The 15,520-nt window shown below is 39.6% G+C and overlaps 2 protein-coding genes across 2 annotated transcripts; both read right to left on the minus strand.

Annotated features, from left to right (window-relative positions):
* Positions 1-1,337: 1,337 nt before the first annotated feature.
* Positions 1,338-5,082, minus strand: LOC127519204 (claudin-10). Its single transcript, XM_051906751.1, has 5 exons — positions 4,641-5,082; positions 4,407-4,568; positions 4,081-4,168; positions 2,161-2,256; positions 1,338-1,576 (listed from the first exon to the last, which is right to left on the minus strand). The coding sequence occupies exons 1-5, from the start codon at positions 4,897-4,899 to the stop codon at positions 1,393-1,395; spliced, it is 789 nt and encodes a 262-aa protein (XP_051762711.1). The 5' UTR covers positions 4,900-5,082; the 3' UTR covers positions 1,338-1,392.
* Positions 5,083-5,197: 115 nt separating this feature from the next.
* cldn10b (claudin 10b) lies at positions 5,198-11,239 on the minus strand. The gene is made up of 5 exons (XM_051906753.1): positions 10,948-11,239; positions 6,277-6,438; positions 6,096-6,177; positions 5,911-6,015; positions 5,198-5,810 (listed from the first exon to the last, which is right to left on the minus strand). The coding sequence occupies exons 1-5, from the start codon at positions 11,165-11,167 to the stop codon at positions 5,654-5,656; spliced, it is 726 nt and encodes a 241-aa protein (XP_051762713.1). The 5' UTR covers positions 11,168-11,239; the 3' UTR covers positions 5,198-5,653.
* Positions 11,240-15,520: the final 4,281 nt, after the last annotated feature.

Raw genomic sequence — 15,520 nt, forward strand, 5'->3', positions numbered from 1 at the left:
AAAGGCATGTATTACAGGTTTCAGCATCCTGCTGACTAAGAGAGGATCGAATACGAGAGATATTACGAGGATGGAAATAAGCTTTCTTTACCACTTTATCAATGTGATCATTAAATGAAAGAGTGGAATCATTGAGAACACCAAGATTTCAAACTGTCGTAGAGGGCATTATCAAGTCACCATCCAAATCTGTCAGCTGACCGGATAGGTTGGATACAACAGATTTAGAGATGATCAGTTTTACCTCAATCTTTAAGGTATTAGGTTAGCTTATTTGGCTTGCTGTCCACTGATGAGGGGCTCGATGAAGCAGCTTCAACTCGAGCTCTGATATAAACCCACAGTGAATAAATATAAGATATGATTACATAGGGCAAGGTACCTGAGATGAAGGTGGCGTTTGGGGAGGTGGAGGGATGCTGAAACAGCTCAGACTGAAGAGAGGTAAGCACTGCTTATATACTCTGGCTGTTGATTGGAAGATTAGATGAGCTCCCTAAATTACATTTAGGAACTTCACTAAATTTAGGTAATTTGCCTCCAGCCAAAGCTTGAGTTCCTTGATACAAGTTGTTAATATAGAAGGAGTAAACACTGAAGTGGAAGGTGTGCTAAAATAAATCTGAATGTTATCAGCACAACAGTGGAATTATTTGTCCAATTGGTAACATATAAATAGTGAAAAGAAGAGGGCCCAAGACAGATCCTTGAGGTACACCAGAACTGATGGATTTGGTGGATGATTTGTGCTTCTGGTATATAACAATTTATTACCTCCCTGTCAAATAGGAGGACAACCAGTCAAAGGCTGTGCCAGAAATCCCAATTGCTGTAAGTATCTTGTGATTTACAGTGTCAAAAGCTGAGCTGAGGTCTAACAGAAGGAGAGTGCTAAGAGAACCAGAATCAGAAGCTGTGAGGAGATCATTAAGAACCTTAACCAGGGCTGTTTCAGTACTGTGTAGTGGACGAAAGCCAGGCTGGAAAGGCTCATAGAGGTCATGTGCTGTTAGATAGGGCTGTAACTGGGAGGCAACAACAAAAGACAGTTTTTTGCAGCAATGCCATAGAAGAACCATTTCTGATTCCCCAAAGAACTTTTTAGTGATCAGTTCTTAAAATACCCATTGTTTTTCTTTTCGTGTGAAGAACATTTTAACAATCTAAAGAACCTTTTTCCACTATGAAGAACCTTTTGTGATTCCATGGATGTTAAAGGTTCTTCAGAGAATCAGTGATGGCAATAAAGAACGTAGACTAAACAAATAACATAAAATATTAGTTGGATCAATGACTAGAACCAACTGAAGGACTTTTCACAAAATGAATCCAGCATGTAGCAGTTTTTAGATTTTATTGCTGGTTGTCATGTTACAGAGCTCTTTTAAGGTTTCACACAAAGGTGTCTCTGGCAGATATTTTCTCCGCTGTGATGTGTGAGACGCGAGAGCCGCGAGAGCCACTGGAGCGTTGTGACGGAGCGTAGTATGCAGTAGTGTAGAGAGATTTACCGGCCGTCCGCTGGCCGTACGACGGAGGAGCTTCTGCTGCACTCGCTGCAAACGCACTCAATATTCTACAGAAGAGAACTGAAGATCAATCTTCACATTTGCTATAAAAATATTCTGTAACAATAAGGTTTCATTTGTTAACATTAGTTAACAATAACATTAAGATAAAAAAAATTCTGTAAAAATTCTGTAAAAAAAGTTCATCTCAACATTCACTAATACATTTTTAAGATCAAATGTTGTATCTGTAAACATTAGGTAATGCACTGTGAACTAACATGGACATTTTATTAAATAACATTAACAAAGGTTAATAAATTCTGTATAGATATATTGCTCATTGTTAGTTCTTGTTATAGTCGATATTAAAAGTCTACACACCCTGTTAAACAGCTGTTTTTGTGATGTACAAATGAAACAAAGATAAATCAGAACTTTTTAATGTAAAAATGACAACTTATGCAATGCCACTGAAATCCAAAGTGACACATTTCAGAAAAAAAAGATAGAATTAAAACTTATAATAACTAACTGCATAAGTGTTCACCCCTTGAATTGATGCCTAGCTGAAGCACCCTTTGATTTTAACTTTAAGTGTTATCAAATATTCTTAATTCATTTTGTAAGTTTTACTGAAGCAAGTATTTACCTCGTTGGGATGACTGTCACTGCATATAAAATAGATCCAAGAATTATAAAGAAACTTCCGGCCAATCCGAGGAATATCGGAGTTCCAATCCCATACCTACACAGTACAGAAATATAATGCAGACGAGTAATAATGCAAGTAAACAGAACATCTGCCTCTTTTGTACATCTCTGACATCTGACAATCAGCACTGAATAGATTTTTTATCCTCATTATACTAGTGTAAACATAAACCAGATATTTCTCTGAAATACAGCGGATTCAGAGAGTATGCTAAAGTGTTGTAGGTTTCACATCAATCTACACCACATCATAATGACAAAGTAAAAACCATCAAGCCCTTTCTTGATTTGAGCAGCTGAACACTGTATGAACATGTTTTACTAACAGCGGTGTACAACAGCTTCTTCATCGCCTCCTGCTGGTGTCTTTCCCCAGCGCCTCATATAACCACACCGACCTTCATTACTGTGCTCTCGGCTCTGTGTGTCAGCAGTGAAACACAAATCGATACAACTCACTTATTGTGTGCAATAATTACATCGGGTAACACTTTAGTTTAGAGTCCAATTCTCACTATTAACTAGTTGCTTATTAGCACACATATTACTAGGATATTGGCTGTTAATTAATGCCTTACTCTGCATGACCATATTCTACATCCCTTAATCCTTCCCAATACCTAAACTTAACAACTACCTTACTAACTGTTAATAAGCAGTAATTATGAGTTTGAGGCAAAAGTCAGAGTTAATAATTATTTAATAGTGAGTAACTAAAAATATTTTTTTTTTTTATGACATAAGTAAATAGTAGATAAAGACACCTTTTATAAATTGACTTTAATATTTTTTTGTGTAATTTTACTTCAGTTAAAAGATATTTTTTTTTTTTAATATTTCAAATGAAAAACTAAGAAATGGCAAAAACAATTTTCACGGTGTGTTTTGGTCATATTTACCAAGAGTGTCAATATTAATGGAGGACAATTAAGGGATTTTCATCCTATTTATTTTAGCTGGAAAAAATCATTAACAATGATGAAGAACTAGAATGATGGAATCACTTTCACAGAGTTGTGGTGTGGACACATTCTTTTACTATTCTTTTACATTTAGATAGATTTTAAGACATTTTTGTCATTTTATCATTGTAGTCGTCGTCCGTGGTGTGAACGGGCCTTTAGTTGGGATTGTGCCGGTTCATTTCCAGGCCTGTTTCTGAAAGTCAGAGCATCTGTTTTCTCTTGTTCCATGATTACCAGTGTGAAAATGTGGAACCCGGAGTGAAGCTGGAGTGAAGCTGGAGTGTGTGATTACAGCGGGAGCGAGTGTACGTTTCTTCTCTACGGCTCATAGTCAACACATAATAATAAGTGACAACAGATTATTAAAACAATGATTTAAAATCTACTTTAAAGTTAAACTTTTAAGTTTACCTTTTTTGGAAGTGCACCTTTAAAAGTGTAAACAGCGATGAAAGTGTCTCTCTTTAAGTGCACTTAAGTAGTCTTTTATTTAATTAATATTATCCACCTTTTTGTAAGGTGTGTTCTGTGAATGTGTGAGACTTCCGATTTATTAGCCGCTATAGGGAAATAACTAGAAGAATATCAAAGTGCAGTAAACTGTAAAACTGTCTGTGCTACAAACGTCTGTGCTGCATCCCCATGTTAATTCATTTATTTAGTCTGTGTGTATATACTCCCTGTTCAGTTAACTGTCTATCCTATTAGTAAGTCTTTTAGTATGTTTGTTTGCCTTTTCCTTTTGAATAAATTTGCTGCTACTAGATCCTGCCTCAACTCTCCTGCTGCAACCAACACAAGCCGCAGCGTGTGCTACTGCTCGATTGAAAACATCCCAGTTTGGATAATTAATCTTAAAGTATGGCATTGCCTTTTCTTGGAGTATCATGTACCTTATAATACTTCTGTCGACAGCAGGTGAAAAGGCAGTGCTGGCGACCCTGTTTGTGTATAAACAATACGCCGCAAGCGCTGACACACCTGTGAGGACGGAAAACAAAAGATTTCTTAATATATGTATGGGTGAATACTGGTAAAACACAACACTTTCCCATACTTTGTCTTTAAAATATATAGTTTTAGGAGGAACCATGCTGATTTTTGATCATCCATGTAATGGAAGAATTTAAAGCTTTAGAGCCCCACTTTACTGCATAAACAGTTTGCGTGGACACATATAGATTGAATGCATAAATATTCGATAAATGGTTTTGCTCACCACCGACAAAATGAAAAGTTGCTCCGGAGAATAATATTTTATCCTTTGTTTTCCCACTTCCACCGATGTATGTGCAGTCCATGCCGATGAAGCAGAGCACAGCAGCGACGAACCCTAGACTCATGCCGACCATCAGCAGCCCTCGGACGCCCTGAACATACGCTATTCAAGAGGCACAAGAGGTCAGATAACTCAATCTCTCCCATGAATCAACCCTCATTAAAGGGGACTTACGTGTGACAGCCCACAGCACATCATAGTCTCTGCAGTTCGTGACAGAAGACGTGTCCGTCACACAGTCCCTCCACAGGTTTGACCAATACCAGGATGACTTGATCATCCAGCTGCCGCCTTTGCCGCCTACAAAGATGACTCTCCAGTAGTTCATGGCTAGTGTGCAGCTGACGAAGAGCCAGCCGAGGGTGGAAAACAAGAATCCAAACACCTGTATCAGACTTTTCCTCATCGTTCTGTCATCTGAGCATACGCTCATTCTCACTCAAACATGGTCGATTCTTCAGCGGAGGAGAGCAGTTTGCGGTCTGACCTTTAAGAAACCGTCCTGAAGGGACGGATGTTGTGTTTGTACACACATCGTGACGCTGGTTTACTATAAATATTATGAAGAGTGTGTCTGGCAGAGAAATAAGACCTAATCTGTGAGACACTGGTAAATTTTGTAAGGATAAATAATTGAAATGCACATTTCTTCCAGAAACATCATCTAATAGAATTCAAAAGATATTATGCACATTTAATTTTTGTATCACCCCAATAATATATTGCAACAATTATATTGAATATTTATTAAACATCAACAACAACAAGAACAAAAAACATTCTTAATCACATTCATTTTTGAGGCTTGGCAAAACAGGCAATACAATCTTTGAAGTTAGAAATTCAAATAATATTGAAACTCAAATCTGTGTTGAAATGTAATTTCATTCGACAGTCTCCTGAAACCTGATTCTGTTTGTCCTGCTTTGGACCGGGACTGATGTACTGATCAACACCACATACTGCCAGAAATGAATAATCACCCGAAATGGTGGAGCACAACACAACTATCAACAGATGACATGATCTCATGCAGTGCTGCGTAAACATAAACATGCTGCTGAAATCACAGTAGGAGGCAAATAATAATCCTGACCAAATCTGATACACAACATGTGCTGGCCATCCCAAGGCACTAAAAGAGCGACAAAACCCAACGAGATATTACACCATACTTCAGCACTGTGTTACACGTAGGCGTTCTTGTCGAATTGTTGTGAAGGGCTGGTGTATTCTGGCAGAGGTCTCCTCGCGTGTGACGACTGACTCCGTGGTGCCGCACGGGACATTACAGAGACTCCGCTGTTGACAAAAGCCCTTCTGTCCGACGGATACGGCGAACTGCTGCAAAGGGGAAACAATCATCAACATCTGTTAATATTGACATAACATCTGGGTCAAAAACAAATCTGATTCTTATGTGTAAGAAACCTGTGGCCTTTACCTGCTGCTCATGCCTTCAGACAGCGAGAGGCAGAACAGCGCTCCTCCGAGGATACACAGCGTCGATCCCGCCCAGCCGATGAACAACGCGGCGCCCAGTTCATACCTGAGAGGAAGCACAACCGTTCATCACCAACATCACTGCAGGCACTGAAAGATGTTAGGAAAAAAATACATAATACATACTTTTGCGCAACAAACATAGGATCGAAAAACTCAGAGGTGATCCTGTGAGCGTAGAGGGAGCAGGCGGTCAGAGAGCACAGACCTGGTGAGGAACATCATTATATCTGAGTATAGCACTCCAGCTGTGGATAATAGAGCTCAGAGTTCAGAGAAAGAGATGTGTAACGTCAACAAAACCCACCAAGACAAACAAAGTTGAGCCCTGCAAAGGAGACGATTCTGGCTTTGGTTTCATCAAGACCACCGATCTTAGTGCACTTCATGCCGATCAGAGCAAAGATAGATCCAAAGAAACCAAGACAGACAGCAGCGATCATCAGACCTCGACACACCTGGATATAACCTGAGCAACAGTAGAAAACATATAAAAATATAAACAGTCGATCAAATCAATCAATCAGTTCCCGTTCGAGTTTGGTTTACTCATCAGTAGCTGATGTGATGGGGAAACTCCTTTCTCTGAGAAATACTGAAGCCCTATTGAATGGTGCTAAAATGTAAGATCGGTCAATGACGTTCAGGCACGCAAATTGGAGACGGGCCTTCCCACTGTATAAGGAGGCGTTGAGCAGTCATTGCCTCAGAATCCTTCTCCTTCAGACATCTGAACTTTCTTCAAGAAGCCAACTACAGCTCACCATAGAGATACACTCAGTGGACAGTGCCTGGATTGCCGCTTCCCTCCAGCGTTCCGCTGAGGATGCCAATTTTTCTTTTACTGATTTTGGATGGATGCCTCTTGGACCACTGTACTGGGCCACACCCACTCAGAAGTCCTCTTTCCCAACTCTTCAAAAACAAAACCTGGCATCTCATGTTCCCCTCTCGGGGAGGTGGAGCTGCAAGCCGAGAGTAGAGATCATATGCTGGTACAGGTAGTGATGGGCAGATCGAGGCTTTGGGAAACACTGAAGCAGTTGAAGCAAATGTGCCGTAATGTGTCGAGGCTTCGAAACAATCTGACAACCGTCTCCACCTTTTACAAATGTATTGCAAAAGTTTTATTGAAAGAAAAATCTATCAAATGCAATTAATTAATCATCTAATAAGATTAAATATAGAGTGTCTGTATAATAGCCTGTGTTCTTTTAGCAATTTTCAGGGCTTGTTTCTCTGTTCCATGGCTCAAGCTAAACAGGCAAAAAAGAGAATAATAACTACCATTATTTTAATTATTCTAATGTCTAATTAAAACATCTACAAATGTATAAAACTGATCAGAGATCAGGTAAACATAGGGTAAAGCCCATAGACACTTGTTCAGTAGTTCTCAGTGAATCTGAATGATTCATGGGTTCACTTTATCATCGCCCTCTACTGGTGAACCATTAAAATTTCAAACTGTTTTGAAACGGTTCGAAACAGTGATGACGTAAAGAAGCCTCGTTTACATGTGACTTTGGCAGTTTGATACACACTCTGAATCACTGATTCGAAACAAAAGATTCATAAAGCTTCGGAGCTTCATGAAGCAGAGTTTCGAAATCGGCCATCACTAGGTACAGGTCCCACATGCCCCTGGCCTCCGATTGTACCTAAATTACAAGCAGCCCCTGCCTCAGAGTGGCATTCTGCCTTATATAAGCACAAAATGTTCCAGTCACTCACTCACACGATGTAGTAAAAAGCCTAACCGCGGTGGTCTGCCATGTATAGAGTACAAAGCACTTCAGCTCAACAAGTAGTGACTCAAAAAGGTCCACTTGTTGCGACTTTGTGTGTTAGAGACACTAGAGAGTCCACTGTCTCACTGTACACTGCATATTCAGAAAGCACTTCTTCACAGGTGCATGCTTATTTTTGCCTTCAAAGGCAAGATATATCAATTTACAGTTGCAATGCATGTATTCGGACACTGAATGCTTCACAACTCCCTCTTGTGGCCACTATGTTGGCAACAAATGTATGTAGTCTTCTATTACCAGCAGCATCCTTAACATGGTTCACTAGTAACATGGTGTGATTTTACATGATCCATATAAAGTCAGCTACTGCCGCAATGTTGAGTGAACCGAACTCGAAAGGGAACATCTCTGCTTGCTCAACAAAACACTGGTTCCCTAAAACGAGGGATGAGACATTGTGTAACATCAAGTTACACTTGGTGAGTATTGCTTGCTTCAATCAAAAGAATCTGAGGCAATGACTGCTCAATGCCTCCTTATATAGTGGAAAGGCCCGCCTCCAGTTCGTGCTTGAATGTCATTGGCCAATCCTACAGTTTGGCTCCATTCAACAGGGCTTCAGTATTTCTCAGCATTTCTTATTCGTTTTGTACCTGCATTTATCCAAACCAACTTTTTAATGATATATTTTACAATATATAATAACATATTAATATACACTCACTGTCCACTTTATTAGGTACACCTCTTCAGCTGCTCATTAACGCAAATATCTAATCAGCCAATCACATGGCAGCATCTCAGTGCAATGAGGCATGTAGACATGGTCAAGATGATCTGCAGAAGTTCAAACTAAGCATCTGAATCAGGAAGAAAGGTGATTTAAGTGACTTTGAACATGACATGGTTGTTGGGGCCAAATGGGCTGGTCTGAGTAATTCAGAAACTGCTGATCTGCTGGGATTTTCATGCACAACCATCTCAAGGGAATGGTCTGAAAAAGAGTAAATATCCTGTGGGTGAAAATGCTTGATTGATGCCAGAGGTCAGAGGAGAATGGCCAGACTGGTTCAGCTGATAGAAATGTAACAGTAACTGTAGAAGCGAGATGCAGAAGAGCATCTCTGAACGCACAACACGTCCAACCTTGAAGATGGGCTACAGCAGCAGGAGACACACCGGTGACACTCCTGTCAGCTGAGAACAGCAAACTGAGGCTACAGTTCACACAGGCTCACCTAAACTGGACAATAGAGGATTAGAAAAACGTTGGCTGATCTAATGAGTCTGGATTTCTGCTGCGGCATTCATATGGTAGGGTCAGAATTTGGTGTAAACAACATGAAAGCATGGATCCATGCCTTGTGTCAGCGGTTCAGGCTGCTGCTGGTGTAATGGTGTGGAGGATATTTTCTTGGCACACTTTGGGTCTCTTAATACCAATTGGGCTTTGTTTAAAGGGCAAAGCCTACCTGAGTATTGTTTCTGACCATGTCCATCCCTTTATGACTACAGTGTACACATCTTCTGATGTCTACTTCCAGCAGGATAACACACCATGTCACAAAGCTCAAATCATCACAAACTGGTTTCTTGATCATGACAGTGAGTTCACTAAACTCAAACTGACTCCACTATTACCAGATCTCAATCCAACAGAGCAGCTTTGGGATGTGGAGGAATGGGAGATTCGCATCATGGGTGTGCAGCTGAAAAAGCGGCAGCAACTGTGTGATGCTATCATGACAATATGGAGCAAAATCTCTGTGGAATGTTTCAGGAACCGTGTTGAATCTATGCCATAAAGAATTAAGGCAGTTTTGAAGGCAAAAGGGGTCCAACCGGGTACTTGCAAGGTGTACCTAATAAAGTGGCAGGTGAGTGTATTATAAAAATGTAATAATTCATTTATAATTCAGTATTTGGAAAGCCTAGCCCTGTCCTCTTAAATCATACCATTCAAATGGTGTTATGGTGATTAATCAAACGCTGAGAGATGAGCCTGTAGTTGAGCACAAGCTCTTTCTCTGATGTCTGTCCTTGAGTCATGGAAGAGCAGACCCCCCCCCACGCTCTTCTAGCTGTTCTCTGGGCAAATATTAGCTTACTAGTTAAACCATGAAACAAATTAATGGAAAACAGCCTGGAGACGAATACATCTAAATTACTGCCTTCAGCTAAACATTGACATTAGAAGGAAAAGAGTTGTTTCAGACTGTTGTGTGTTTGCCTCTCTTGAGAGCATTATTCCAAGAGAAAAATCACCTTGGAGAGATGAAATGCTGGCGAGATATATTGATGCTGAAGAACGAGACACAAATATATATTCTTCTCCTAAAAATAAAGGTTCTAAATGGGGTTTTTGACATAGAAGAAGCAATCTGGGTTCCCCAAACCCTTCAGTGATATATATACACAATGTGTTCATGAAGCCTGAAATGACTAGTGAAAATGCTTCTATTTTGCAAACAAAATTATTAGCAGAGCAGTCTGAGTAAAGGTTGAATTTAAACGAACATGGATGTGAGAATGTATCTGGTGCGTCTTTCAGCAGCACTGGAGCTACGTGAACTAAACATGATGATCTGAGATGATCCAAGAGCAGCTTCAGTGCTGATGAGCATCAGACAAAGAGTTTTACTTACATTTGACTAGTCAATCTGAAATATTTCTTATATATAGCCAAGACATTGGCTATATACAGTACATACATACAGTAGTGGCCAAAAGTGATTTCCGGAGGGGATATTTGTTTTTAATGACCCTACAAGTTTGATTAAACCATCAAAATGAGAGAAATATTTTATATATTTTTAAATATGTTAAATATGAGGGAAGAACAAAACACTAAACTTGGTTAAGTTATTTATCTGACAAAATTATTTGGCAAAAAAGGCAAACTACAGCCCCAGGTTTAAAAAATGCATAAAGAAACAAAAAGCTGACAGAAAATGACTACAGCATTTGTTTGCTTGTTTTTTCATGTGTTCATAATTTCTTTGTATTATAGCCTGGCTAAAAATTATGTCGACACAATTTGTCATGTTTCATTGAGTTATTATCACAAATAAAACAATCAACCCCAAGCTACACAGTATGCTTACAAACTCTTTCACAAATTGTTAATCATATTTTAAGGGCGAAGATGTCAATTTTTCTAGGCTGGACAACACTTTTGGCCACTACAGTATATATATTAGCACACAAACTTGACAAAAGCATCTGACCGTCCAGTGCCAGCATTGAAGGGAAGTCTTTGCAGTTGGACACTCCAGTAGAATCAGTCACACAAGTTTTCCACAGGTTGGACCAGAAGGTGGCTGTGGTGATAACTGTGCCGTCGATTGAAGACACCTTCCAGTAGTCTGTAGGTAAAGTGGAGGACACCAGCACCCAGCCCGACGTAGTGAGTATAAACGCCAGGATCTCTCTTGCCATGCTACTCATTGTCCCTCTGAAGTTCTCCAGCCGTCACTCCTGTGGTATTGTGCAGGTTTAGCAAGTGCACTAGATCAGCTGGGTAATATATTCCCTTTTGAGACTGGAGGGTGTGCCAGACTATGAATGCATCCGGTAAAAGAGAAAAGATGGCAATGCACAAAAGTATGAGCAGGCACTTTTTAGGAATATTTAATCCTGTTCTCTACCAAGACTTGAGTCCATCGTCAAACCCTAGAAAATGAACATCACAGCTGCAAGAGAAAGACAAGGGAGAAACATCTCCTTTAGTTTAACTGTGTTAGACTAAGATGTATTAAATGTATTTTAAGTTAAACATCAATTTTGTTGTTATTTTTCCCAAATTAAAAAAGCAAAACTCTGTAAATCTTTATAAGTCTCTATAAGGCTTCACTGTAAAAATATGCAAGAAAGAAATAGAGAAAAACGAGTCAACCAGACCAGACAGCAAACACGTTTACATAAAGCTGAGCACATATTCATAAACATTTCTCTTATTTTACTACTTGCATAGTTACACATTTCATATATGAAAATATGTGTGATGGTATACAAGAAAAGAAGTATTCACTAAAATGTTTTAAATTGTAGCACTTTTGGACAACTGGATGGCTTGTTAAAGTCATGGCAACAAGAAAATGAGATTGTCACAGTCATGTTCTGTTTTGTTTTCCCTGTTTTTTTTTGCCTGAATTCTAGTTCATTATTAGTTGTCATGGTTTCTGATTAGTTCACACCTGTTCCGTTGATTATCATTCCTTATGTATTTAAGCCCTCAGTTTTCCTCAGTTCAGTGTCTTGTGTTACCATTATGATAGTTGGTTTGTGTGTGTTTATCTCTTGTTCATTAAAAGTATCTATATTCATTCTGCGTCACACATCTCATCTTTTGGATATTACTACAAAGCATCATGACAGAACGCAAGACCCAGATTGAATTAAGCAGCAGAAGAGAAAAATATAGATATACCTGCTGTCCATCTGCTCCTGCTGGAGCAAGGAGATTGCTCCCTCGAGGATCATTTGAGGGATTTTCTTGATCTGAACAGGTGCATGAGCCGGCACTAGTGTAAGTCATAGAGGGAGTATTGGTGGAGTTTAGGGGATGAATTGGAGCTCTGCCCACACTCCCGTACCAAGGGCTTATTAGTGGAGTAGGAGGGGATGGTTTGGAGCTCTGCCCACACTCCCATTGCTGAGGTTTGCGCAATTAGCTGGGTCCCCGCTTAACTATTTTTTAATGAGATGATATGATGGTTCCTGGTCTGCTGTCTCCGCAGGTCTCATCCAGTCGCCTCAGTCTATGCTGGTTCAGCCCAGTTCCAAGTCGTCTTCATCGCCGCTGGTTCCATCCAGCACCAAGTCTCCGTCGTCCAGCACCAAGTCGCCTTTGGCTTTGCCCAACTCCAAGTATCCTTTGTCACGGATGGTCCTGCCCAGCCAGTTCCATCAGCTCTACCTCAAGCCTATGAGCCTAGGATAAACAATCAGGGCATTTTCCTGAACATCTCCTTTTGTTCCCTCGTCCTTCTGGCTCCACCTTGGTTCACCATCGCTCTGGCTTCGCCTCGGACTTCTGAGTCATCAGCTGTGCCTCGACCCTCCACCCCTCTGGCTCTGCTCGGCTCTTCCTTCCGGTTCCTCCCTCCGTCTCCACCCTGATCCCACATCTCCAGGCCTTCAGTGAGACCCTGGCTCTATGTCGCTCCTGCTCCACCTGGGTCCTCTCTGGTCACGTCTCCACCTCACTCGCTCGGGCTCCTGACTCTAGCCTGGCTCCTCCCTCCTCCCTCCATCAGTTCCGCCATGGGCCTTCATCCCATCTCCACTCTGGTTCATTTTCTTGCATTAACGTTATGTTAGTTGTGTAGTGTGCTATTGCTCTTTGTGATGATTAAATATTGTTTCTTTTGTAATTCATCATCTTTGTTGGATCATCTACACCGCTACCAACGATTTTACAAATATACATTTAAATGCAACATACAGACATACAGTATATGTTCAATTATATTTATACATACACAGTACCATATTTTATCACATGCATATTATGAAGTGTGTTATTGAATATAAAATCAAATACATTAAGATATATAAGTAAATATGTTACATTATTATACATTATGATTACATTATGTATTATTAAATATAATGTAACATATTAACACAATATATTAATTTGTATATTTTCAATATAAATCAAATAATTTAATATTTTGAGCATTCATATATAAGGAAATATATTTTCATTGTGTAAGGGAAAAGATATTAAATTAATCTATCAATAACACTTCCATTGTTCTATATCATTTCCAAACTGTTGTGCAAGAACACAAATCTGATTCATGTTGATTTTGGTCAAGAGCGTCTCCTCTTATAAAGCAGTGATAACACCATCAGAATAAGCCACGACATGTGTTAGTAGAAAGAATTATACCACTTATCAGGACCGTCACCGTGTCACTCAGTGTGAGATCAAGTACAACATGAACACTGCTATAAGAAGTCTGTGTAGGTGGGTGTGAAGTTTAGGTTATAACACAGTTATAACGTTGCTATGTGTGACAAAGTTCAGCACTTAATGATTCTGAGAGTTTGGTTACTCATTCAGAGAGAACCATTACTCTGATACTGACCTCAACAGGTCACATTTCTGTTGAACTCTTCCATACATTACCTCACTGGTCAAGAGCGGATGCCTTTCTCTGGTATGGAAAAAGCTTTCCACAACACATTATATCGAAACCACAGAGCTGCAGAATTACTCAATAAGGTCTGTGGTTTCGTTGGAACAGACAGTTATCCGTGTTATTGGTAACACTTTACAAAAGGTTACATTTGTAACTTTAACTAACAAAGAAAAATACTTCTACAGCCTTTATTATTCTTAGTTAATTTTAACATTTACTAATTCATTATTAAAATCAAAAGTTGAAACTGTTATTTAACAGACCTGAGCTGACATACTGTCACAGTGTCACCAGGCTCTGGTCTGAACTGTGGATTACCGACTCCTTACCTGAAGTTGTCTCCTGTGGATTCCCAGTTATACTCCTGAGATCCCCTCGGATTCCTCCAGAGTTCTCCTAGTAAGACTCTCCAATTACCTGTCTGTGTCTCACCTGTTCCAACCTGCCGAGAAGTGTGTGCTCTCAGTCTCCTCCACTCACCGGTCATCTTCTAATCCCACTCACCGGTCATCTTCTAAAGGATAGGACTTTATTCACTATTCATCAGGCATCAATAACTCTGACTTCACTATTACTCACCTGCTTCATTCCATTTGTTCAGTAAAAACCTGATTGGGTTTGACGATAATCCTGTCTCTGGGTTTGGTATTCCGTTACACATGAACTAACAATGAACCGTTGTATTTGTATTAACTAACATTAAAATTAGCTAACAACGAACAATTCATTTGTTAAAGTATTTATTCATCATTGTTAGTTAATGCACTAACTAATGGGACTTTTTTGTAAAGTGTTATCATTCTATATGTGTTTTTCATTATTAGAGATTTTAAGTTGGTTAATAGTGGTCAACAGGGTTTGGCCAAGGCTTATAGTTCTCTGGATATAAGCATGAGTCCTTTTCTGTGTGCAGTTTGACAACAAACCAAAAGACCAACCTTGCAACACACCCTCTCCCAGCCCTTTTCACACATACAGTACACCAAAAAAAGAGGTACAAATGACATTACTGCTTCAAACCACTGAATTCTTTCTTTCTTTTGCTAGTCCATCGTCATCCAATGATGACTTCTATAATTTGTGGGTTCTTTGATGACTGTATAATCTGATGTGGGAAGCACACTGTCTTTCACAGACAGGGCATATAAAAATTTCTCCTGATTGTCTTTGGGGGGCAGGAACAAGCATGGCCTGCTTTCTCTGATGTCTTTTAGACAGGCGATGTTCAGTTCTCCTGTCTTCGTAGCTTCATACTCCACTCTGACAAAGTTGCTGCCAGAGTGTGTGATTCATTGCACTAGTCTCCAGAGATGTGGGCTTTATCCCACATTTCTAAAGAAAGACTTTTAGTCGGTCTTTCAGCCTCTTTTTTCGGTCACCTGCAGAATGGGAGGCAAGATGTACAAACCCGATTCCAAAAAAGTTGGGACACTGTACAAATTGTGAATAAAAAAAGGAATGCAATAATTTACAAATCTCATAAACTTACAGTGGGTACGGAAAGTATTCAGACCCCCTTATATTTTTCACTCTTTGTTATATTGCAGCCATTTGCTATAATCATTTAAGTTCATTTTTTTTCCTCATTATTGTACACACTGCAACCTATATTGACAGAAAAACACAGAATTGTTGACATTTTTGCAGA

The sequence above is a fragment of the Ctenopharyngodon idella genome, chromosome 9, assembly GCF_019924925.1.
Source record: "Ctenopharyngodon idella isolate HZGC_01 chromosome 9, HZGC01, whole genome shotgun sequence".
NCBI classification, from domain to species: domain Eukaryota; kingdom Metazoa; phylum Chordata; class Actinopteri; order Cypriniformes; family Xenocyprididae; genus Ctenopharyngodon; species Ctenopharyngodon idella.

Coding starts and splice junctions, on each gene's coding strand:
- LOC127519204 (XM_051906751.1), bottom strand. CDS start 4,899: ATGAGCGTATGCTCAGATGACAGAACGATGAGGAAAAGTCTGATACAG. Junction 4,569..4,640: donor TGTGCTGTGGGCTGTCACAC/GTAAGTCCCCTT, acceptor CCTCTTGAATAG/CGTATGTTCAGGGCGTCCGA. Junction 4,169..4,406: donor AACTTTTCATTTTGTCGGTG/GTGAGCAAAACC, acceptor CCGTCCTCACAG/GTGTGTCAGCGCTTGCGGCG.
- cldn10b (XM_051906753.1), bottom strand. CDS start 11,167: ATGAGTAGCATGGCAAGAGAGATCCTGGCGTTTATACTCACTACGTCG. Junction 6,016..6,095: donor CCTATGTTTGTTGCGCAAAA/GTATGTATTATG, acceptor GCTTCCTCTCAG/GTATGAACTGGGCGCCGCGT. Junction 5,811..5,910: donor TCTGAAGGCATGAGCAGCAG/GTAAAGGCCACA, acceptor TCCCCTTTGCAG/CAGTTCGCCGTATCCGTCGG.